The 24,893-nt window shown below is 51.2% G+C and overlaps 1 protein-coding gene across 2 annotated transcripts in view; it reads right to left on the bottom strand.

The window, feature by feature from the left end:
- The window catches only part of OSBPL10 (oxysterol binding protein like 10), a 380,443-nt gene that overhangs the window by 2,969 nt on the left and 352,581 nt on the right, over positions 1-24,893 (bottom strand). For both annotated transcript variants that reach the window (XM_058290903.2, XM_058290904.2), the window contains 4 exons: positions 20,466-20,946; positions 6,873-7,059; positions 5,752-5,934; positions 106-259 (listed from right to left, as the gene is read on the bottom strand). In XM_058290903.2, the coding sequence (XP_058146886.1) occupies positions 106-259; positions 5,752-5,934; positions 6,873-7,059; positions 20,466-20,946 (1,005 nt within the window). The remainder of the gene's footprint in view (positions 1-105; positions 260-5,751; positions 5,935-6,872; positions 7,060-20,465; positions 20,947-24,893) is intronic.

Below are 24,893 nucleotides of genomic sequence, written 5' to 3'. Positions count from 1 at the left end.
TCCTTCCCAGGGCGTCCCCTGCCCCTGTCTATTCTCATTTCAACAAAAATGCTGGGTTAGCAAGAAGAACCCATCTGCTCCCTCAAGAGCCAAAGAAAGGGCTACCTCTTGGATAAAATATCGGGGCTGCCACGGCGTGTGGAGGTTCTCTCGCTTCCGCTCCTCCACCCGCTGCTTCTCCTCCAGGCGCCGCTTCTGCTCAGTGGCCGAGTCGATGTCCCCCAGATGCAGGTACCGGGTCACCTCCTGCCAGAGGTTCCTGGGGATGCAGGGAAGGGAAGAAATGGTCAGGCAGGGCTGGCTGGTTTGAGGACGACAGTCTGCAACAGGGAAGGACCAGGCATGGGGGGTAGCTCATGTAGGTGCCTCAAAGATGCCTAAGGCCAGAATTTACACCCGGGGATTCAGGGCTCAAGGCTGTAAGCTACCTGCTCTAAGCAGCAGAGCTGATTCAGGGCTCTGAGTTTCTAGTGATCAAATCTAATGATAGCACTAGTAAGCCGTAGTAGTAATGCTACAACTACCACAAACAGCAACACTAATAGCAGATGTTTCCGTGGCACCATGTTTCTAAGTATTCTACCTATATGTTAACCAATTCAATCCTCACAACAACCCAATGGTAGAGATGCTACATAATTATCCCCACTTTACAAAGAAGAAAACTGAGGCCCACTGTGTTGGGGTTCTTTAGGGAAACAGAACCAGTAGGAGATATCTGCAATTATGAGATCTTTATAAGAGTTTTTTATGCAACTATGGGGACAGGAAGCAAGTTCAAGTTCTGTAGGGCTGGCCACAAGCTGGGAATGTGAATGAAGAATTTTGATGAATTCCCCAGGATAAACTGGCTGGCTTAAATAGAGATGGAAATTCTCTCTTCTGGCTGCTGAAGTCACCACTTCCCCCTTTTAAAGCCTTCAGCTGATTGGAGCAAACGTCTCTCACCGCTGAAGGCAACCTCAGTTGACTCTCGACGTCATCAGCCATAGAGGCAATCAACTCACCGATGAGTCAAGTCCACAAAATATCCTCACAGTGCTCATTTGCCCAAAAAACTGAGCACCATAACCTGGCCAATCTGACACATGACCATGACCGTCACACTCACCTAAGGCTACGTGACGACTGCAAGGTCACCGAGTGGTGAACAAGAACAACGCTTACTTTCCCAGAAAGGAAGCTGGTATTGTGAGTTAGCCTTGTGCCTCAGTGTGTGTTCACGCTGCTGGTTCTGCCACCTCTCCCCACGTCGACTGCTCTGTCCCATTCACTGTGGAAGGAAGCCTTCCTCCTTGGGGACTTCCCCGGGACCATCCCTGATCCACACGTGCTCTGTTCTCAAGGACCACGGAAGGAATTGTGGTAAATCAGGACACCCATCACCCGTGCACATCCTCATTCAGTGTATCAGGAAGAGTAAGTGTGTGACACAGAAGGGACTATCAGAAATTTCAGTGGTGGTGACTCCCTCCCTGACTTTGAAGAAATGATGCTTCTGCACCCAGGGGTGAGCAATCACCCCCATCATTGGGTCAGGAAATGCTTCCACAGTGAGACACCCCAAACTTGTTTCTACAAGAGAAGGCTCACCTGCCCGCAGAAGGAAGCCCTGATATGATCAGGCCAGGAAGGGCACATGAGGTTACCAGCAAAGCCAAGACCAGGAACTCTGAGCTTCTTTCAAGGGGTCAAGGAGATTCTTCCGAGGAGAATCAGAAGCCAAGAGAAGAAACTGACAAGTGTCAGTTCCTGCTATAAACTCAGTCTACCACACACCAGACATATCCCAAATCCCACTATACAGAGAGCCCCAGGGAGAACAATGCTCGGGTCTCCATTATACAGCAGGAGAAACTTCTAGAACTGGGATATAAAGCCAGATAAATGGCCCCAGAGTATGTGCTCTTTCTACTGTGCCCTGATACCTGATTTAAGAAGGAAGACTGGCTTAAACAGTAAAATAGCATATGGAAGGAAACGGAGGAGGTGGGTACACAGTCCCTCTTATCACCCACACCCTCCACCATGGCACCGAGGGTCAGCCTGGGCACAGAGACAGCCAGGAAGAGGTACTTTCAAGGGCAGGACTTCCCATGCTAAGTCCCATCCTAAGACAATGGCGCAAAGTTTAGAGGGCAGAGTCCCCCGAGGACTAGAGAGGGGATGGTGGGACAAGAACTGCCCACAAAGAGCTTTACCTAGACAAGCTCCAGGACCTGCCTGAGAGAGTGAAGCTGCCAGATGGTCTAGGCAGGGAGTATAGGGTAGGAACCTGTGACAGTGAATTCCGTGAATCCCAAAAAGCAAAAGATTGTTTTAAACTGATCCATTCCTTTGGATGTGAGACCCTTTGGCTGGATTACACCAGTGGGGTGTGATTCATGTTGAGTCCTCACCCCCTTGCTGGGTCTGATATAAAGGGACTCACTCAGAAGGTAAAAGAGAACCGGCATATTTTGATTCTGTGATATAAGAGGATTGCTTAAAGCACAAAGCCCCTAAAACACTGGGCTAATGAAGCAGCTCAAGAGGAGAGCAGCCCTGCTATCTGCCTGATTGACAGCTTACAGCTAAACTCGGAAATAAAGCAGAACAGCCGAGACTGATATAGGAGCCCCAGAAAGAGACAAGCCCTAGGCCAGCTTGTGGCTGAAATCGGGAAGAAAGCAGAGCAGATGAGCCTGAGAGGGGAAGGCCGGAGGGGAAGGTAGAGAGCAGGCAGCTTCAGCACATGGCAGCTGACTTTGGTTAAGAAAGTGTCCCCCGTGTAGGGGAACCCCATGCGCAAGGAGTGCGCCCTGTAAGGAGAGCCGCCCAGCGCAAAAGAAAGTGCAGCCTGCCCAGGAATGGTGCCGCACACACAGAGAGCTGACACAACAAGATGATGCAACAAAAAGAGACACAGATTCCCGGTGCCGCTGATAAGGATAGAAGTGGTCACAGAAGAACACACAGCAAATGGACACAGAGAGCAGACAACTGGGGGGGAGGGAGGAAGGAGAGAGAAATAAATAAAAAATAAATCTTAAAAAAAAAAAAAAGCACCTCTTAGGGTGCCTCAGATTGGACTTTTCATGGCCTTGGAACTGTGAGCTTTTACCCCCAAATAAATCCCCTTTATAAAAGCCACCACATTCTGGTCCTTTGCATTGGCAGCCCTTTGGCTGAGGACAACAGAGCCCATCTGGGGAAGGCTCTGACTGGAGACAGGCAAAGAGCCTTCAGGGTTGGGAGAGAGGAGAAAGTCAGTGAGAAAGGCAAAATGGGGAAGCAGATTTGGCTCAACTGATAGAGCATCCACCTACCATGTGGAGGGTCCAGGGTTCAAACCCAGGGCCTCCTGACCCATGTGGTGAGCTGGGCCACACACAGAGCTGATGGGCGCAAGGAGTGCCATGCCACACAGGGGTGTCTCCTGTGTAGGGGAGCCCCACGTGCAAGGAGTGTGCCCTGTAAGGAAAGCTGCCCTGTGTGAAAAAAGTGCAGCCTGCCCAAGAATGGTGCTGCACACACGGAAAGCTGACACAGCAAGGTGATGCAACAAAAAGAAACACAGATTCCCGGTGCCGCTGATAAGAATAGAAGCGGACATTGAAGAACATACAGCGAAACAGAGAGAGTAGACAATGAGGGGGAGGGGAGAGAAATAAATCTTTAAAAAAAAAAAAGGCAAAAGGAAGCCGAAGGGAGCCCTCTCTGAGGAAGGGAGGTCATTATGGCAAAGAGGCAGTGAGTGAGTGGCTGAGGCAGGGTGTGGCTGGCACCACTGGGCACTGGATCTGCCCTTAACCACCAGGGCAGTGACAGCTCTGAATAGCTCCACTCTAACCCTGACGGGGCAACCGATCCCTTCCAAGGGGCCCGTTGGGGACTGGAGGCCTTGCCAGAGCTGGCACCACTGCAGAACAGTACGAGGTAATCTCAGTTTTGTTATCCATGGCCAGGCTAAAGGCTGGGCGGCGTCCCCATTCTGGGGATGCTTTGCCAGAGGTGAGGTGGGGTGGGGTGGGGGGATGGGGGTGGATTTCTTTCCTTTCTGCAGCCTTTCTTTTGTCCTACTAACCATAGTTATCCCTTGCACTTTGCAACCCTGTGATCTGGAAAATCTGCGTAAAATTCTTTGGCCATCCCTTCGTACCAGAGAAGAAGTCTGAATTTTTTCTTTTTCTTTTATGAGGTGCTTATTGCAAAATTTGGTTTAAGTACTTGGTAATAGGCATAGCTATACACATATTTCATGCATTTCTGAGTTCCTAAACTTTTTCTGTATCATTTGCTCTTCTTTCCATATCATCTGCAGCTTCCACAAAACTCTCCAAAATTTCCCATGTAGTTTATTATGCTGACCCACAATATACTGAAACTGCGATGAGTAAAGTCACGATGTGGAAGGGATAACTGTATTGCCCAACTTACTGGGCTGGAAAAGACAGAGTTTATGTCCTCCGTGTGGACACAGAGGAGATTACACTTACTGTCCCCGAATAAACTGATTCACAAGGAAGAGTGAACTAATCCTACAACAAAGCCAAGTTCCTAGGACACTGGAGCTTAAATGTATTAAACTCAGTTATAGTGTATTATTCATGCACACTGTTTCATCCTTCTTTGTTTCTTAGAGAGCGCTTTTTCCATTTGGTGCAAACTCTTCCTGTAATGGCAAATACTTTGACAATACAATCTGTAACCTAACTTCAATCCTGTTTCTAAAGAGCAGCATGCTTTTCAATTGGAGCAGGGGTCAGCACCCCTTTTCCGTCAAGGGCCAAACAGTAAACATCTTGGGCTGTGCCAGCCATATGGTTTTGGTCACAACCTGCCGTTACAGCAGACAGCCACAGACGATACGTAAACAAAGGAGCGTGGCTGTCGTCCAAAGTTTATGGACAAAATCAGCCATCTGCTGGATTTGTGCCATAGCCGGCTGATCCCCTCTATTAAAAAATAAAAATGGCATATGCCAAGAAGTTTCTGCTTCTGTACAAACATCACTTTAAATGACTGCATTATATTCATATCACAGAGTAGACACTCTAATAATCCAGTGGCTATTCCATAATTTCTCAATCATTTTCCTATTATTGGACAGTTGTTTCTTTTAAACAAAAAACAAAACAAGAAAATACCCAACTTAATGTTTAAAACCTTTTCTGAGTTTAAGAATTTTCCCCTCGGATAGGTTCCCAGAGCAGAATAGAAGATTAAAATGAATTCACAATTTTAAGGCTACTGATCTATGTGGCTAAATGGCAAATCTCGTGGGTTGTACCCATTTACACCCCTACTGGAAGAGTATATAGAGCGCCAATTTCAACACAACCTTGTCAACACTGAATATTTTCTTCCTCCGTTCTCTTTTATAATAAGTTTGCTAATCTGGTAAGAAAAAAATAGTACATCATTGCTTCACTGCACTGTTCTTTCCTTTGATTACTAGCAACTGTGTTTTGAACTTTGTAATCGAGGGACAGACAAGTTCAGTCGACAAACTCTTTCAGGACAGGCATTAACAGAGTGCTCTAGTCTACCTCCAATCCCCACCCCATAGCTGCAGAATAACCAAACTGAAAGCTACAAAGGATCTACCCAAGTGACGCACAGTGGACGATTCAAATATCTAAAGGAGCCAGGAGAGTGTGATTCCTAGCCCGTTTCCATTAGCTGAGCTTTCAAATGCTTCCTCTCAGCCACTCGAGTCAAGCTCCGAGGACATCTAAGCGGGACAGAAACCTGCAGGCCGAGCCTCACCTGGACTCCATGGGGCCCTGCTTCTCCAGGGGTCTGATCTTCTTCGGGTACACGGGCAACGTGGTTGTGTCGATGACTTTGGTTTCTCCGTTGCTGTAGGTGAACTCTAAGGACCCGTTCCACTCCCCGTGGGCTTTACAGACGATGGTGTTGGTTGGGTTGTGCTTCACTTCTGCTGTCACCCTGGATTGATTAAAAAGCCACATGAACACACAGTGCAAGATGAGCAAGACGTGCACTCACCTCGAGAGCTTTTTTTAATGGGGCGAGGGGAAAGGATTGTGTTTGCAGTTTTGCTCAGCACTAGCTCTTTAAATGTGATCTTATCTTATCGAACAAAAAAAGGAAGTAGTGGAAAAACGGGTGACATCTGAAGAAAGTCTATGGACAGTGTGTTTGGTGTGTCCTGAAAGTCCATCCCCAAAGGATTTCATAAAGTGAGATTGGGGAGTGGGCTCCAAAAAAATTTCCATTTGAGGGTGGAGAAAAGAGGCACCCCTTTTGTAAAAGATGTCCTGGGTAAGATGCCTCAAACACTCCAGGGAATGTCCTCAGTTGACTTTATCTTTTTTTTAAAGATTTATTTTATTTATTTCTCCCCCCACCCCAGTTGTCTGTTCTCTGTGTCCATTTTGCTGTGTGTTCTTCTTTGTCCGCTTCTGTAGTTGTCAGCGGGACGGGAATCTGTGTTTCTTTTTGTTGCATCATCTTGTGTCAGCTCTCCGTGTGTGCGGCGCCATTCCTGGGCAGGCTGTACTTTCTTTCTCGCTGGGCGGCTCTCCTTACGGGGTGCACTCCTTGCACGTGGGGCTCCCCTACGCGGGGGGCACCCCTGCGTGGCGGGGCACTCCTTACGCACATCGGCACTGCGCATGGGCCAGTTCCACACGGGCCAAGGAGGCCCGGGGTTTGAACCGCGGACCTCCCATGTGGCAGACGGACGCCCTCACCACTGGGCCAAGTCCGCTTCCCAGTTGACTTTACCTTGATGTTCAAATGACCCCATGTTATCACTCCGTGTTCTAATGGGGAGAAGGCGCTCAGGGCACCACAAAACGGCAAAGCCTCCACCCCTCAGCGCACACTGGACCGCGCCGCAGCGAGCCCCTGGCAGCTCCTACCTGTGGACCTTCCCGCCGTAGAAAGGCTTTGTGTGGAAGATCACGGTCGCGGAGTAGCCGGTCTTGGCACAGGCGATGCTGACTTTTCCTCCAAGCTCCACCCACGGGACGGTGAGGATGGAGCGCGCGTAGGCGCTGGGCAGCGTGAACACGTACTCCTCCCCGTGCTCCAGGAGCCGCAGCACACCTCCGGGGCAGAGGAGAGGAGAGTTAGGGACACAAACGAGGGAGGCGGCGGCCGGGGACAGGGCACCCCAAGAAACAGCCTCCTGCGATGGCGGCCACATGCCCCCCGTCTGCGAAGGGCAGCCAACCCTGAACGTGCAAGGTGCTGAGACTAACAACCTGAGCAAGGCAGACCCAGGCCCTACACTCAGCGAGCAGAAGAGAAAGGGGACGTTAAATAATCACCAGACCAACGCAAAAGTCTAACTAGGATGAAGGTGGGAAGAAGCACCACCCAGGGCCAGGGAAGCCTCCAGTGGGGAGGAAGCGACGATCTGGAAAGCGGAGGTGTCCCTGAGGAAGTGACGCCTGAGCTGGGCAGGAGTGGAGCAGGTGAAGAGAAGGGGGCAGTGGGAAGAGAAGGTGCAAAGGCCCTGTGGCGGGCTCGAGCAGGAAGTGGCTGGAACAAGGGAATTCATCGGCAGGGGGAGGTGGTGTGTGAGGGTGTGAGGCTGGCCAGGTCAGCAGGGACCAGACTTTACATTTTCCGCCCCTGAAAAGCACGTTAAGGAGCTCTGGCTTTCTTCTGAGAGCAACAGAGTCAACCTTGATGGTTTTCATTAAGTTAGAGAAATGAGTTCCCTTCCACCCCCTCTAGAGCAGGGACTCAAACCTAGGAGCCGTGGCTTCAAGGGGTCACAGTCCCCTTGAAATAATGAAAACTTAGGTGGGTTTGTCTACGTCTATAGGGGAAGGGGCCACCGCTTCCACGCCAGCCTCCAGGGCTGCCCCACGCGGGCAACTCCAGCGTCAGCTCCCACGGAGGCCCCGTGCGGGCTGGCGGGGGCCCTGTGACCCGGCGCTCGGGCTTTCCAGGATTCTCCCGGCACGAGGCGCCTTCCTGGCTCTGTGGGATTCCACCCCAGCTCCTGACAGGGCCTGATGATCGTCGAGGGCCCCGGCAGCCTCAGGAAGGACAGTTGTGTCCTCCAGCCAGACGCGGGTGGCCAGCGGGGGCCGGGGGCTTCCCCTGCCTGGCTGCCCATTCCTGGGTGGGCCCTGCCTGCCTCGGGCTCTCCCAGAGGGTTTTGCCACACTGGCTCCTCGCAGCCTCACAGCTAGCCTGTGCGGGAGGAACTGCTGCTGTTTCAACGAGGAGGAGGAAACTGGAACCCAGTAAGGCTCCCAACCGTGGCTGTTTGGTTCTTCTCCCTTTAGAAGCCAGTCAAGCATCTGGATCAGTTAGAGCTAGAACGTGCCCAGTGGGGTGCGTGTGGGTAGACGTGTGGACGTGGGGTGGGGGCACAGGGGAGCCTGAGATGAGGCTAATTTGCACAGAACATGCGAACGCTCTTGGTCTCTAAGTCCACGCTAAGGTGCATTCAACTGACCCCTGCAAATCCCTTCCAGGGCCCATGAGCTACGTACACAGAACATTCCAGGCTTGGCAGGAACCGCAGAGCTTGCTCTGAGGTTAAGTCTCCCCACCACGCAAACAGATGCCGGGCTCAGAAAACCCAAGGCGAGGCGCTGGTTTGTGCAGAGGGGTCCTGATCACCCCCGGGGCGGGGGGAGATGCTCCCACCACGAGAAGCACGAGTGGAAACCCGAGGTGGGGGTCCCTCACGAGCCAGGGAGCGTCCGCGGGGCGGCGACCTCGGCGGCGACCTCCGTGGCGTGCCAGTCCCCCCTCCCTGGCCAGGAAGGTAACTGAACGTGTGTGAGGTCGGTGCACGAATGACCTGGCTGCACCATGCCACATCTACCTGCCACCTGCAGGCAGGGCTTCTCCCACCCTCCCTCCCACCGCTGCCCACTGCCCTGGACACGGAATTAACCCACCTCCCTGGAAGGAGAGCCCGGGGCGCCAAATGGCCTCAGTTTTAACACCAGCCCCTTCCCCTATGTCTCAGAGAGCAGTCCTGCCCCAGGCAGCCCCTTAAAACCCCTTCTTCTCCAGGGCCTTGCAGAAAAGTGCACGCAGCCCTGCACCCGCGAGAGGCAGGGATGCGGTGCTTCGTCCTTCATGGTCTCTGATCAGAGCCCTTGGAGGAGAATGGCCAAGTTGGCAATGCCCTTCGTCTTAGAGCCTCCCCGGTGGCTGCCTTCCTCAAATTAGCTTCCTGGAGGAGGCAGGCCAGAGCAGGGAGCGGAAGGCAGCTCAGGAGACCAACAGTCAAGAGCCACGGGGGAAGGGTGAAGAGCTCATCTGCAACGCCCGGCCCTGCCCCAGCTCCACCCTCGGGTGCCGGCCACAGCTCACAGGCTCGGCCTCTTTCACGAGTTAAACTTTGTGAGGTAGGACTACACAGCTGGCGCTACGTGTGTAACGTATTTACAGGGAGAACATGCCACATTTTTTAAAAATTCTGGCTGTGTTCTTCGGGGATCGTCCCTTTGTCACTCACCGGCCTGGTGGTCAGGGCTTCTCTGACCCTCAGTCTCCTCACCTTAGGGTTATCTACACCTCCCCTCAGGGCTGTTCTGAGGATGGAGAAGGTAATTATAAAACTCAGCTAAAGACCCACCACCAGAATCCTGAAGACTCTACATCCAAACTACCCCTCGATCTCTAGAGAGATCCTCCCAATGGAAGAATTCTTAACAGTGGTATTTCCACTGGGGAATAAAGAGGAAATCAGCACGTCTGGCAGTGGGGTATGCACGTGGGAAAGGAGAGAGCTAAGTGGGAAGAGATTTTATTTTTAATGCAATGCTTTTCATAGGAGATCACGTCCCCCTCCTCCCATTCATCTTGAGAAATCTCTCTTCCGAATCAAGTGAAACTTCCCTCCAGCCCGCCGAACCCAGGGAGCAAGCCACACTGATTTGAAGGCGCTGGCGAGGTCAAGTTCCCTCCGCTCTTTCCTGAAATCCCATAACTGTGTGCTTACTCATTAAATCCCGGCAATTATGCCATCTCAGTGTTCTTTGGTTCAGGATTGCTTAAAAAATATCTGTCCCAATGAATAAAAGACTGTATTAAAATTAGACTTACAAATGAGCCCACAAATGAAAGCTCCTTCTTAATTGGCCTAAGAGCAAAGAAAAGCTGAAAATGCCCAATAATCCTTCCATGCCATGATTAGTTCTCAAGCTGGGAGATTTTTGTTTTAAATTCCATAAATTAGTTTACCAATAAACATGAGGCAAAGCGTTAAGATATTTCAAACTGATCAATTTAAAATAATTTCATGCCTGAACTCAATCTGCGGAACCAAAATATTCCTAGAGGACATTTACTCTAGGTGGTAAAGGATTGCAAAAAGTAACCCGGGGAATACATTTGCCGACACTTGCCATTCCTAAGTGTCATGCAGACACGCCACATTCTTTACTAGGATTAATTGCTTTTCTCCACAGGCGCAATTAAGAGGCTGTGCCAAGGGGGCTTAAGGTTGGAGTTTTGATGCTGGAGTTTGAGGCTGAAGCTGGAGCCCCAGGGAGAGAGAAGAGCAGTTCACCTGATAGTCTACAGCAGACTCTGTGGAGAGAGGCAAAGCCTAGAGAGCCTCATAGTCTACAGCTGACCTTGTGGAGGAAACAGAGGAGCTGAGCCCAGAGGAACCCAGGAAGCCTGGACCCTGGCGGACGTCGGCAGCCATCTTGCCACAACATGTGGAAATAGACTTTGGTGAGGGAAGTAACTTATGCTTTATGGCCGTAAGCTCCTACCCCAAATAAATACCCTTTATAACGCAAAAAAAAAAAAAAAAAAAAGAGGCTGTGCCATTGACTGGGCGCTGATTCTCAGGTTTGGGGGAAGCAGGTCACAAGAGCAGCTGAATGACCCCAGCAGAGGGGGCGGGAAGGAAGGTGCAGGATCAGAAGAGGCGCCCTTGCTTTCCCATGGACTTAACTTTCAGGTGGGCTGGACAGTGTCTCTCTTAGGGGGGTCTCAGAGCTGCAGCGGCAGTGACTCCAAGGCTTAATGGGGCACTTGAAAAGGATATCTTCTTGCAATCAAAGATGCCAGAGCCTAAAGGCAATAACTGAAGAGATACGCTCCCTGTGTTTACATTTAAAATTTCAAACAGGCCCCTCTAGGATCTAATTTGTAAAATGAGGGGTCGGACAAATGTTACTTCAAAACCCAGTCAACCAGTGCTGGATTAGCACAGGGAATAAACCGGGAAAAGGAGCCGGCGCTGCGACACCCCCCGCCTCCACCCCTTAGTAAAGGAGCCAGAGTCTTCAGCTCTGGGGGCTCTAGAAGCATCGGGGGTGAAAACTTAGCCCGTGCGTGTTACCGAGGGCCCATGCAACGGATGGGAGAGGAAGGAGGACGTGGTGTCGGGCCTCAGGCCGGGTGAAAAGCCGTGCCCAGGAGCAGGGGGGCACCGGGGCTCAGGAGGAGGGGGGCGCCGTCAGCCCCCGGGTCTGCCCATGGCAGAACGCACTTGGGTGGGCAGCCAGGCAGGGCTGTGTAGCCAGGGGGCGCGCCAGAGTCTCTCTCAGAAACGTTTCTCTAACGTCTGCATTAGAGGTTCCAATGAGGCTTCTCAGCAGGTGAAGTGAGCAGCAAACCCGACTTCTGCTTCAGGGACGGCTCCCTCTGGGCGCCTCGGGGGACCCTGCTCCCCGGCCCCCACCCGAGCTTTCAGCGCATTCGTGTGGCATTCAGGTGAGCCTTACCCAAGGCCGGGGCTGGGCACCCGAGGCATCACAGCCCACCCCTCAGAGACACCAGCCTTCACCAGCAGCCCCCGACAAGGGACAGCAAAGATGGCGGTTGCCCTCAGGGGACAGAGGGACAAAGGGCTTCACCGGGAGGCGGATGTGGCTCAGGTGATCGGGCTCCCATCCACCATATGGGAGGCCCTGGGTTCGATTCCCGGGGCCTCCTGGTGAAGGCGAGCTGGCCTGCGAGGGAGCTGACAGCAGACAGCAAGTGCAAACAAGGGGGGGGGGAGAATAAATAAATGAAATAAAATAAATAAATTGTAAAAAAAAAAAGGGGGAGAGGGTATTAGCCAAAGGGGTGCTGATGCCAAATACCAGAAATGGGTTGGTTTTCATAAAGGGTATTTATTTGGGGTAGGAGCTTACAGATACCAGGCCATAAAGCATATGTTACTTCCCTCACCAAAGTCTATTTCCACGTGTTGGAGCAAGATGGCTGCGACGTCTGCCAGGGTTCAGGCTTCCCAGGCTCCTACATTCCTGGGTCTTGCTTTTCTCTGTGTTTAAGGTTCCTTCCTTTCTGTGTCTGGCGTCTCTTTCCTCTGCGTGCTGACTTCCCAGGGCTCCAGCTTAAGTCTTCAGCATCAAACTCCAACATCAAAACTCCAACATCAGAAACCCTCCGCCCTCTGCCATGCCTTTTATCTGTGAGTCCCCACCCACCAAGGGGTGGGGACCCAGCGCCCTCATCATAACTCAGTCATGCCCAGGTACAGATCAGATCACAAGCATCATCCAATATTTCTTTTTGGAGGTCATCAATTATATCAAACTGCTTCAGAGGGCATCACCACCACCACGCAGGGCAAATACCCGAGGAGGTGAAAGGAGGTGTTAAAAGGAATGAAATAGCATTCCTCTGGCTAGGAGACGTAAAATGGAGTGGGGAGTCCCTCTGGGGTGATTGATGCAGGAGTCAGGCGGGCCCCACAAACGGCCACAGAAAGTCTCAGGCAACAAGGCTCCTCCAAGCTCCCAGGACATCTGGGCCATCAAACCCCACCAGACAGACTGCAGGTAACTACCAATCCCGAAGGCCAGGGAGGGTGCCCCAGTGCCGCCAACCCCACCTGGCTGGTCTAACGTCTTCTTTTCCTAAGAACCCCTGCCTGGGGATGCCAGGATGGGGACACGATGGGGGCTGCTCCCTGAATCCGTACCCCCAGAACTGCCATTGCGAGACCCCAAATAAACCCGTGTTGCCTCGGAGCTCAGCTGGTGGCTTCTTGGCTGCCAGAGGCAAGGAAGGTATTCTGTGGGGCTCAGGAGGGAGCCCCAAGCATGGCGGCCTCAAGCGAGGCCCAAGTGGGGTTGAGGAGAGCGGGGGAGAGGTGGGAAGACCGGGCTGGGAGCTGGCCTGTGGCGGGGAGGCCAGGGTGGGTGGGGCTGCTACTTGTAGGGGAAGGAAGCGTAATAGGGGAGGCAGGGGGCGCTTCTCTGACTGAGAATTCCCTAAAGCTCTAAAAATGGATGTGAAGAAATTTCTCTGTGGGAAATTTCCAGCTATTTGTCTACTGGCAAAAAAAAAAATCCTGCCTAGTGGCCCAGAGACTGGGAGGTGGTACACTCCAACGCCGTGACCTTTCCGTGGCTTTCCCGGGCCTGGAAGGGGGCAGCAGGCCCTTCTGCCATGTGCTGGGGACCCCAGAAAGGAACCGCACTAGCTCTTCTCGGCGGACCAGAAAGCACCATTGCTTTTCTCTGAATGTACCTTCGCCAGCTCTTATTCTGCCTAATCCCAGGTTCAGAGGGAGTGTGTGTGTGTGTCCTTGTGGGAGGGAGGAAAAAAGAAGGCTGCTAAAATCACGCCCCACCCTCCAGTGACTTCCATCTCAAAGTTCTTCTGGGGTCCACTAGGCCCCCAGGATCTGGCCCCTCCTCTGACCTCATCTCCTCCCACTGTGCCCCTCACCCCCTCGGTTCCAGCCACGCCGGTCTTGGAACACCTCAGGCACGCCCCTGTCCCAGGGCCTTCTTTTTGCCAGGACACCTAGTCTGGAGCCACCACCGTGGCTTGCTCCTCCACTTCCTGAAGTGTCCACTCAAAGGCTCCTCTCCTCGAGGTCCGTGCTGTTTAAAGTGACAGTGCCGCGCTGCCCTCATGCTCTACCGTCCTGTCCTGTTCCTCCCTTTGGCACCACGCTTCGTCCATCACTCAGTAGCTCGTGTTTTCTGTCTGACTGACCCCATGAGGGCAGGGATTTCTGCCTGTCACAGTTACAGCTGCACCCCCAGCACCAAGGAAAGGGGGATGCATTTGTCAGATGAACGGATAAGCGAACACGTGAATGAAAAAGACCAGGGGGTTTATGGGACTCGCCCACTGGTCTCAATACGGAAATAAATACATTCAAAACGGCGTGCATCAAAGGTACAGCCTATCGCCGACTCCCACCAAGGTAAGTATGCAGTTTATAGTTTGTATAAAGATGTCAACTGCCTGAATGCTCGACCTCCTGCAAACATCTTCAAAGAATCGATGTGGGAGATTTGAAGTAAAAAAATTAAATAGAATGACATAAGCTCCTGACTACCAATTTTTTTTTTTTTTAAAGGGAAAGACGTGACTGGAACAAACTACACAGCACTCGCCAGGCTTTTAGCAACCTACAGAAGCACAGGGTTCCAGAGAAGTCAAAGTCAAGATGAACGCCGCTCCTGTTTTTGTGAACCTGAAGATATGAGCCAATACGGACATTGCCCTCTACACAGGGGTCTACCAAGGGGTCTCCCCGTCTACACCAACGGTAAGAGCCACCTGACGTATCTAACTCTCACTCTCACAGCCTACATAACATCAGGCGCCCAAGGCCTGGATGAGACACACTCTCTGTCACCTGCGGCATGGCTTGAACCCAAGGTGCAGGGCCACCGCTGTCACTCGTTCCAGGGGGAAGGCTGCGTGCAGGGAACCCAGCGATCACAGAGGTCAGAAGACAGGCCTGGAAGGAGCCACCCAATCGTACACCTCGACCGCTTCTTCTCTTAGAAGCACACCTAAGTCAAGCTCGTTTTCTAGACTTCGGGGAGGCAGGGCCCAGGGAAACGGATCTGGCCATGTCCTACGAGCCCCCGGCCAGCCCCACCTTGCCAGTCCTCCCTCTGCTCACCCCGTCTCTCTATATTCCTGGGCCGGTGGCATCTTGTGACTTCCTGAGCTTCCACACGTTCTGATTCCTAATCTCCAGCTATGCGTCAGCGAGCCGTGGTCCATGCCTCCAGTAACCTCAGCTTGTCTCTCTTTCCAGGGCCACAGGATCAAAGTTCTCTCCTCTGGCATCTATGGAGCTCTTTCTCTTTTCTTGTGGATCTTCTTCTGTGTCTTCTTGAGTAAGTGTCCATTTATATCAGCCCACCAAGGGGGCAGGGACTTAACCCAAGTGATAACCTACTCACGGGGTTGAATCAGAGCCCTAATCTTAACATACTTCAATCAAGTAAGAATCTAATACAATCAAAGGGTACCATGCCCGCGTGCCTCCCCACTGGGTTTGGGGGTGGGCACTTGGATGCACGTTGTCAGATGCTCCACATGGGCCCCTGGACAAGTTGTTGCCTCCCCTGCAAAGTGAGGGGTACTAAGCATTTTTCAGCAACTGAACCCATTTTGAAATGAACCCCTATCACAGAGTGAAGATGCGCAGGTTGGAGTGGGGTTGGGGTGCACTACTCGCTCCCCTTGTCCCGTCCTGCAGCCTGAGTCCCTCTAAGGGGTCCTCGGGTTCCTTCCAGCATGCTGGAAAGCAGGGGGCTTGGCAGATGGATAAATTCTCTTTCAGTCACTAGATGCCATGGTTGTGTCATCCCCTTAAGGAGACCAGGGCTGCCCTCACTGCCCCTTTTCCATCAGCAGGCAAACATACACAAACCGCTTTTGCTTTTGCATTTTCCTGATTGGAAAAAGGTTGCAATGTTGCGCTCCCACAAAAGAGAACAGAAAGGAGGAAATAATATACTGCTGAGGTTTACGCCAAGAGGAGTGTGCTCCTTCCTCCCTGTGGTGGTTTGAGATTATTTTAGGAATCCCAAAGAGAAAGGTTATGTTGGTAAACTAATCTACTCCTCTGGGTGTGATCCCCTTTGAGTGCATTAAATTCAGTCGAGGGGCCTGTATTAGCCAAAGGGGTGCTGATGCAAAGTACCAGAACTCTGTTGGCTTTTAAAAGGGGGATTTGGGGAAAAAGCTTACAATTACAAGGCCCTAAAGAGTCCAGCTCAAGGCGCCATAAAAGGTACTTTCTCACCAAAGACCGTTGCCACAAGTTGAAGCAAGATGGCGGGAGGCCTCAGTGTGGTCTCTCCTTCCTTCTTCTTCTTAAGTTTCCATGGGCCCAGCTTCTTCCGATCTCAGCTGTAGGCTGGCATATGGCTTATCTCTCTTCCCAGGGCCACAGGATCAAAGTTCTCTCCTCTGGCATCTATGGAGCTCTTTCTCTTTTCTTGTGGATCTTCTTCCGTGTCTTCTTGAGTGAGTATCCTTTATATCAGCCCTCCAAGGGGGCAGGGACTTAACCCGAGTGACAACCTGACAGGGTTCAATCAAAGCCCTAATCTTAACATACTTCAATCAAGTATGAATCTAATACAATCAAAGGGTACCATGTCCAGAGAACAGACCAGTTTACAAACATAAGCTCTCTTTTTGGAATTAAAAAATAATCTCAAGCTGCCACAGGACCTTTGATTAGATCACCTGTTAAGATTACCACAGGGCTTTTTTGGACTCTTGTCAGTAAAGGCTGACTCAGGTTGAGTTACGCCCTCTTGGCAGATCTGATGTAAAACAGACTCGTAGGAACTGACAGAGGGAAAAAGACTCCCATTTTGCCCACAGCTGAGATGCAAGGACAGAGGCCCGTGCCAGGAGAGAGAGGACTACAGGATCGCTTAGGCACGTTGCCCCAAGAGATTGGGCCCACACAGCAGCTCAGGAGGAGACATGAGCCCAGTGGGGAACGGAGAGACCAGGGCCGAGATCGGCGGCCATCTTGCTTCTCCACACGGCAACAGGCCGGGATCCACAGTGGCTGACTTTGGTGAGAAGGCGTCCCAGATGGTGCCTCATTTGGGCTTTTCATGGCCTTGGAACTGTAAGCTTTTACCCCAGATAAATCCCCTTTATAAAAGCCAACCTATCTCTGGTACTTTGCATCGACAGTCCTCGGGCAAACTAAAACACGCCCCCACACATACCCTCCACCTGTCTGAAGTACAGAGAAGGCCTAGAGGTGGTGGCCCGAGGTCACCCTGGTGACAGGTGAGTCCCTGGCCTCCTTCACAAATGGACGAATCTTCCTTTGTGAATTTCTTGATCCTGACTGATCCTTGAGAGGAAGGCATTTTGTTTTCTTCAGGACCAGTCAGTGCTGGTTCCTGAGCCCATGTGCCTGGAAGAGCTCCGTGAAGGCCCAACACTGCTGTTGGACTTGCCTGTAGGTGTTCAGAAGTTGCCATCTTACCACTCATGGATAAGAAGCACTTCAGAAATATGGAACCCAATAGCAGGCCTTTTTCTAAATTGTCCAACGGCACTCAAATAATGAATTGTCTGTACTTACTGGTTCCAATTCCTCTCCTCCCATTCTCTCTTGATTCTCTTTCAATCAGATGTTCACTGGGACCACTCCACTAGTACAACCCTAGTCAAGGTCACCAAAGGCCTTCAAGGTCCAAACACCAATGGTCAATTCTTAGTTCTCATCCACCTGGAACTAATCAGCCTCATCTGCCACAGTAGCTCACTTTCTCTTTTCCTTGAAGCCATTTCTTCACCTGGCTTGCTGGAAACATATTGCCCCACTCTATCGACTTCTCTGGCCACTTCTCTCCTCAGTGTCCTTGGGTGGTTGCTCAAGCAGCTAATTGCTAAAGGGTAGCATGCATAAGTGCTCACTTACTAATTTTACTCTGTCTCAAGGCTTTAAATTACAAGTTTTTATGACCTTTCCCCAGAACTCCAAGCTGCATATGTAAGTGTCTACTCAATCACTTTACAACTTAATCTCAACACAACAAACTGTCCCACTAAACTAGTCACCATATGGCCCCGACTCTCCCCCATCTCAGTTAATGATGACTCAATCTTTCCAGTTGCTCAGGTCAAAAACTTGGAGTCACCTTTCCTCTCATACCTCTCATCACTCATCAGATCTGGAGGTGACGGCTGAAGCCTTTTGGCTCTCTTTACTTAAGGAATATATCCAGGCTCTTAGAGTTGACTTCCTCTACCATTTCCACCCTGGTCCAAGCCATCTCTTGCTTGGATATTTTCATAATTTCCTAACTGGTCTCCTTGCTTTCCATCCTTGCCCGTGTACAGTCTATTTTCAACAAACAGCTGGTGCAATATGGCCAAGACGTAAGTCAGATCTTGGTCCTCTTCTGCTCAAAACCCTGAACAGTTCTGTGGCTCACTCAGTGTAAAAGCCAAGATCCCTAACAATGACCGGTGTAGCTGTCAGCCAAAGGGCTGCTGATGCAAAGTACCAGAACTCTGTTGCTTTTATAGAGGGTGTTTATTTGGGGTAGAAGCTTATAGTCACAAGGCCCTAAAGAGTCCAACTCAAGGTACCATAAGAGGTACTTTCTCGCCCAGAATCATTGCCCATGTGTTGAAGCAAGATGGCGGGCGATGTCTGCGCGGGGTCAGCCCTCCCTCTTCCTCTTAAGGCTCCATGGGCCCAGGCTCTTCCAATCTCAGGTGTGGGCTGGCAAAAGCTCCCCTCTCTCCCTGGCATTCCTTTCTTTCCAGGCTCAGCTGCTCTTTTCTCTCCACAAGGCCCGCTGTAGACTACCAGGCTCATCTCTCTTCCCAGGCCTCTGCTGTGTCTCTCTTTCCTCTGTGTTCTTCTCTGTGTGGTTACTTCCCTGCGAGCATCTGTTTTATCCCCAAGGGGGCTGGGACTCGACTCTGAGTCACACTCTAATGACGCGGCTGGATCAGAGCCCTAATCTTAACATAATTTAATCAGGACATCTCAGCTGAATCTAATTCAATCCAAGGGTTATCACGCCAGAAGAATCGACCAGTTTACAAACATAATCTATATTTCTTTTTGGAATTCATAAATAATATCTCAGTGCTACGGCTGCTGAGGCCCTACAGGATCTGGCTGCGGTTATTCTCTGAACTTATCTTTTTCATTCCCCTCAGCCCCCGGTTCCGGCAACCCTGGCTTCCGCAGTCTTCCACAGCAGGCCAAGCACAGCTCTGCTTCCCGGCATCTGCCCCCACATTCCTCCCTGAGAACCCACAGGCTCGTTCTTTGGCCCCTGTTGGACATTGCTCAAAGGTTGCCTTCTCAGTGAGGCCTTCCCCAGCCATCCCATTGAAAAATTCAACCTTTCTTCCCATCCCTTTCCTGCTTTATTTTTCTCAGTTGCATTTATCCCTTTCCCATATATCACATAATTCACTTACTTATCTCACTTCCCCCAGGGGAACAGGAGCTTCCTAGGGGCACAGATTTTTTGTCTGTTTTGATCACTGAAGTAGCCATAGCACTTAGCAGTATCTAGTACCTAGTAGTTGCTCAATAAAAATGTGCTAATGAAAGAAAAGTGTCCTCACCTCATGGGGTTTTAGAAGGGCTCCCAAGGAGCCGTGTACTCCCTGAAACTGAAGGCTGAATTTTGTGATCGGTATTTTTGGGGGAAGAGAATCCACAAACTGAGTGTCTCAAAGGGATTTGTGACAAAGAAAATTTGAAGAACCATGAATGCAGATGCTTGTATTTAACAAGGATTTTTATAGGTTTCTTCCAACAATGAATACACTTCATTCACAGCTATTTGCTAAAATCGGAATGTGTAATCCACCAGTGGTATGATTAGATTGTGCTCTTGCCTCAGAATTTCTAGCAGAGTGTTCAAAAGATTTGCCTTGGGAATTTTTATGAGCCAATTTTGAACAGGCAGCACTATTATTCTCATTGTGAGCCAGACACCAGTGAGAATGAACAAAAATGTGTTTTCACAGATTTGGAGCCAACCCTAATATTCCCACAAAGCTGGAAAAATGTTTACGTACAGTGACTTACCAAGTAACACAGCATGTGAAGATCCAGGGTGGGCCGCTGATGAGACAAACAGCTTGGCCCTCTCTGGGGGGAACTGAATCATGTCCCCCCAAAAAGGCATGTTCAGGTCTCAACCCTTGGTCCTGTGGGTGCGAGCCCAATTGTAAACAGGACCTTTAAGTCGCCTTTAGTTAAAGTAATAACAAACTGAATGAGGATGGGCCTTCGTCCAAGATGGCTGAAGTCCTTATAGACAAAAGCAACTGGACAGAAAGAGAAGCCATGGGAAGGAGCCAGAGCTGGAAGTCAACGGAACCCCAAAGGGAAAAGAGAAGATGCTGCCAGGTGCACTGGTATGTGGCAGAAAAGCAAGAACCAACAATCGCCAGTGGCCAAGCTCAAACACCGCCATCTTGGGGGAGACAGCATCATCTTGCTGATGCCTCAGTTTTCTACTTCTGCAAGCCTCAGAGCCGCCAATACCTTCTTGTCGTTCAGCCAACCCAGAGAAACTAAAACACCCTCCACACCGTCATCTCGGCCCCACTGGGAAACTACTGGGACCTGGAAGCATACAGGGTCCCAGAAGAACAAATCTCACCCCTTTTCCTACCCCCACCCCATTCCAAAACAGAACCCAAGAAATCCACATTCATGATCATCAATTTGTCAAATGGACAGACACACACGTCGCTGAGTGAAAGCCAAACTCCAACATACAGCTTACCTTCCCCGATCATAGAGACCCCCACGGACATGCCCATGAACTTGCTTTTGGTCCATACGTGAGTGTTGATGCACAATCTCTTCTCCTTGCATTCACAGTAGAAGCAGGAGATGGGCGGGTGGTGGGACACTTGTTCGGCCACAAACCTTAGCTTGTAGCTTTTGGAGGGGTCGTCGGCCATCGGCTGGTCATGACCGCTGGCAGGAGAGGGAGAAGCAGTCCTCCTCGGCTTGACCCTGTCCTTGGGAACTTCCCAGGAGCAGTGGAAGGTCTCGCCGATGATGGGGTTGTAGGGCTTCTTGGCCAAGGCTCCCTTGCGGCCCTCGTGGAAGGCTGTGAGGTAATACTCCACGAAGCAGATGACTCTCTCCTCCGGCGTGGCTCCAGCAGTGACAGCCAGCAGCAGGTCAGGATGGGCCATAAAATCTGCATACATCTCTAGCAAGGACCGCTTCTCCAAAATAAATGTGGGAAGCACCACCTGCATTTGGAGGGAGACAAGGTCAGACGGGAATTCCTGTGGCTACCCGAAAAGAAAAAAGCTCAAAGCCTGCAACCACTGTCCAAATTCACCACGGCTTAAGCCTGGGGTCGATTTCTTTTGATTTTCGCACAAATGACAAATCAGGGGAAACAGTATCAAAACCAACTGGAGCCGGCTACTGCGGGGACAACTTCAAAGTCAACAACCCGCCTTCGTGGAAAGGACTGCTCTGAGGGATTTCCTTCTCTGCTTCTCTGCTCTCCCTTTTTCCACTGCCATTGCTCTCCCAACACCCACCCCTCTTTTAGTCTCCATTATTTTGGGACATGAAGAAAACGGCTTGGGAGGGCTTATCCATACTCTCCTCCACCAGGGCAAGGGGCAGCTCAGGAGCTTCCTGTGAGCTCGGATGCTGGGGTCTGCTGCTCCCACTTCGAAAGGGGGCAAGGGGCCAGCGGCCACTGCCAAGACGAGGCTGTCTGTTTGGAAGGCCTCGCAGAAGAGCAGCATGTATGCCCGCCTGACCAAGCCAGGGCAGGACCAGGCAAAGGGCCCTGGCCCAGGGGTGCAGGAGGCAGGACACGCGGCAGCCACTTGTCGGGGGAGCTGTCACAAGGAAGAGGGGCCGTGGCTAACCCACGTGTGGAGGTCGCACCCCAGGGCTGGGCCGGAGGAAGCAAGTGGACGTGACGAGGGAGTAGGCCGCACTGGACATCCGGGATCTGCGATGACCCCCAGGTTTGCTTCTTCTGAAGACAGTAAGGAGAGGCCTGGCTGACTCTGACAAAGGGACCCCCTCCTCGAAAGTGGCCGCTCGGGTCTTGCACAAACCCCGGTGCCTGTAAGCCAGCGATTAGGCCGCTTAAGGAAGGGCATCCTGCACCTTGGCTGGAAGCAGGTCCCGTCGCTGTAGTGGAAGGGAGAGGGCCTTCTCCTCACTGGTCTTAACTGGGAGGTAGCAAGAGTCCACCCACTGGGCTGTAAGACACAGCTCTTCACCCTGGAGCCCCCTCATCTGGATGCACAGGCTTCTGAGGCTGGAAGGCGGCCCAAGACCTGAGGGCTCCTCCTTGGTGCAGACAAGGGCACAGAGCCGCGGGGGTTCGGGCCAGTGGACTGAGGTCAGGCGGTTGACAGACATGCTCACCCGGCCTGACCAGTTTTGTCCTCCTCTCTTAGGCTCCCTAATTCCCACGATAGCATTTGCCAGTGGGGACATTCGCGTGGACCTGCGGGACCTGCAACCTGCCTCCAGCTCAGGTTTCAAAGGCACTTACTACAAGGCAAGGGGGAAGAGATGTCCTGGGAGAAAGACAGACAGACAGGCATAATATCTGCAGAGCGCAAAGGCTGCAGAGGGAATCCAAGAGCGCCCGGCCCGCTGGGGATGTAAGGTTTGGGATCTTTTTAAAATGCTTTTCCATCTTTCCTTTAAAAACGAAATCAGAGGAGAAAGTACCCATGCTAAGTAAAAAAAAAAAAAAAGCAGCCAGATACAAAAGTGGACATGTAAGGAAATCCAAATAACGTTTTTTAAAAAAAACATCCCATTCTTTCATGGTGGAAAGAAGTGAGTGACTTAAAAAAATTGTTCCGGGTATTTTTCTGCTTTGCTTTCATCACGCAAAAGAAGAAATGTGATTTAAAATACAACCGTGCAAATCAAAGGCAATCTTGCCAAGTTTTCTTTCAGCCAGCACTTGAGAAAATTGAGAATCTGGCCGCCCAAGGATGTCCTGTGGCCAGGAAGACCACATCCCATCCAGAGCGGCCTCCAGCTGCTTCTCTGCAGGTCCCCTGTCTTTGTGTAGGACACGTCGTCATCCGGCGGCCACCACGGTGGCTCTGGGGTCTGCTCTCTCCCTGCAGCTTCCCTGGGCCAGCTGCTCTGCTCTCCCCACGGCTGAGCGAGCAAGCAAAATAACCCCAAACACTCACCCTTCCCTCCCCCACCTCCAGAGCCAGTCAAGGGCTCCCCTATGAAGTGCATGCGGGCAGGTCGGGGAGTGCGGATTTAAGGGGCCTGGAAACCCCCCGCTGAGGCGAAATCGAGTAAAAAGGAAGAAAGGCCACCCGTGCCTGCACCTTCACTCCATCCCTAACGACTCCACGTCCCGCTCTCTCCTCTCCCAGGTCCAGAACGTCCTCCTGATGAGAAGGCAAGCCAAGAGGAAGGACAGAAGGATGCCGGCAGGAGCCTGCCAGTCCAGACGGACAGGCCTTCAGGTCACCATGGCATCGCGACTTTGCCCCGCATCTTTCTCCCCACCCCTCGGAAATGGGGCGTCTCTGGCGACAGGCCCACTTCCGGACCCCACGAACTCTTGTACCCGGGACTGAAAGTACAACGAAAGGATCCGCTACGCCATTTACTCACTAATTACGCACTTCGGGAAAGGGCAAGAATCCACGGCGTTTCCCCTAATTTGTCAGCATTTCCAAACTCAGATGCTCAAGGAGTAAAAGAAATAAGAGAAAAAAACTCTCCTGGGAACCCCGAGTGGCTGACGAGCAAAACCAGAAGGGACCCTCCCAGCCGCGTACTTCAATCCTGGTCTCACTCTAACAGCCGAGGGGACGGAGGCTGGGGGGTGGGTAGGGCCCAAGGACACGAGTCGGACGAGACCTCGGGGCTCCCAGCTGCCCCCTCAACATCATGTCTGTGATTCCATGACACGGCACAATGATCTCTTCTGAGCAATAAGGACATTTTCTTTCCCTCTGCAGAATAAGGACTAGGAAAGCTGGGCCACCCCATCTTCTCCCTGACTTCAAAACATACTACGAAGCCACGGTAACCAAAACAGCAAGGTACTGGCAGAGAGAGACATATAGACTACTGGAATCAAACTGAGGATTCAGAAACCAGCCCATATATCTATGGCCAACTGATTTTTAAAATACATTAATTGGGGAAGAACAGTCTCTTCGGCAAATGTTGTTAGAAAAACTGGATATCCATGTGCAGGAAAATGAAGTCAGACCCCAACCTCACACCACAGAGAAAAATGAACTTATGAATGGCTCAAAGACCTTATAAACTAAAACCATGAAACTCTTAGAAGAAAACACAGGGGGAAAGTTTCCCATATTTTTAATGTAGGTTCTCTTTCATGATGCTTTTATACTTCAGACTACTTAAAACCAAGTCTTCAATTGCTACTTCTTTCAAGGAATCCCAGAATATTCAGATACCTCTCAAGGAACTTCTGAGCTAAGAGCATGCCTAAGGCAGCTCCTAGCATGTTTCAGAAACAAACATGTTTTCTGGGGCAGGAAACAAGGGAATCTGTATTGGAGATGCTCACGAAACACCTAATGAACGAGTGGCTCAAAGCAGGAACACCTCACACCTGGTCAGATCTCCTGAGATACCTGAGAGGCCAAAGAAAGGTCCAGGATGGGGCCCTTAAAGGATCCCCTGAGGAGAAAGAAAAATGCTCAGACCCATTTTGCTTTCTTCTAAGAAGAAAGGAGGAGATGGGAAGAACGAAAAAGGTAACCTAGTCTGAAAGCATCTCCATTTTCCATTTATCACAGGGGAAAAACATACAGTGCAACATCATCTATGTGTTATCACTGCCCAAACTATTAAATCTGACTCTAATCATTGGGGGGGGAAAATCAGACAAATCCAAACTGAGGGACAGTCTGCAAAAAAATTGACCAGGACACTTCAAAAATAACACTGCCAGGCAATGGCTCAATTGATTGGGCTCCTGCCTACCATATGGGAAGCCCTGGGTTCATGTCCCAGGGCCTCCTTGTGAAGGCAGGCTGGCCAGCGCCCACGGAGAGCTGACGGCCCACACCCGCAGAGAGCTGGCGCAGCAAGATGATGCAACAAAGGGAGACCAGCAGACATAGAAAAACATGCAGCGAATGGACACAGAGAGCAGACAGCAAGCAAGCTGTGGCGGGGGGCTGGGGGGATAAATAAAAAA

This window comes from Dasypus novemcinctus, chromosome 31 (genome assembly GCF_030445035.2).
Source record: "Dasypus novemcinctus isolate mDasNov1 chromosome 31, mDasNov1.1.hap2, whole genome shotgun sequence".
NCBI classification, from domain to species: Eukaryota; Metazoa; Chordata; class Mammalia; order Cingulata; family Dasypodidae; genus Dasypus; species Dasypus novemcinctus.
This window is presented reverse-complemented; position numbering and strand designations above follow the sequence as displayed.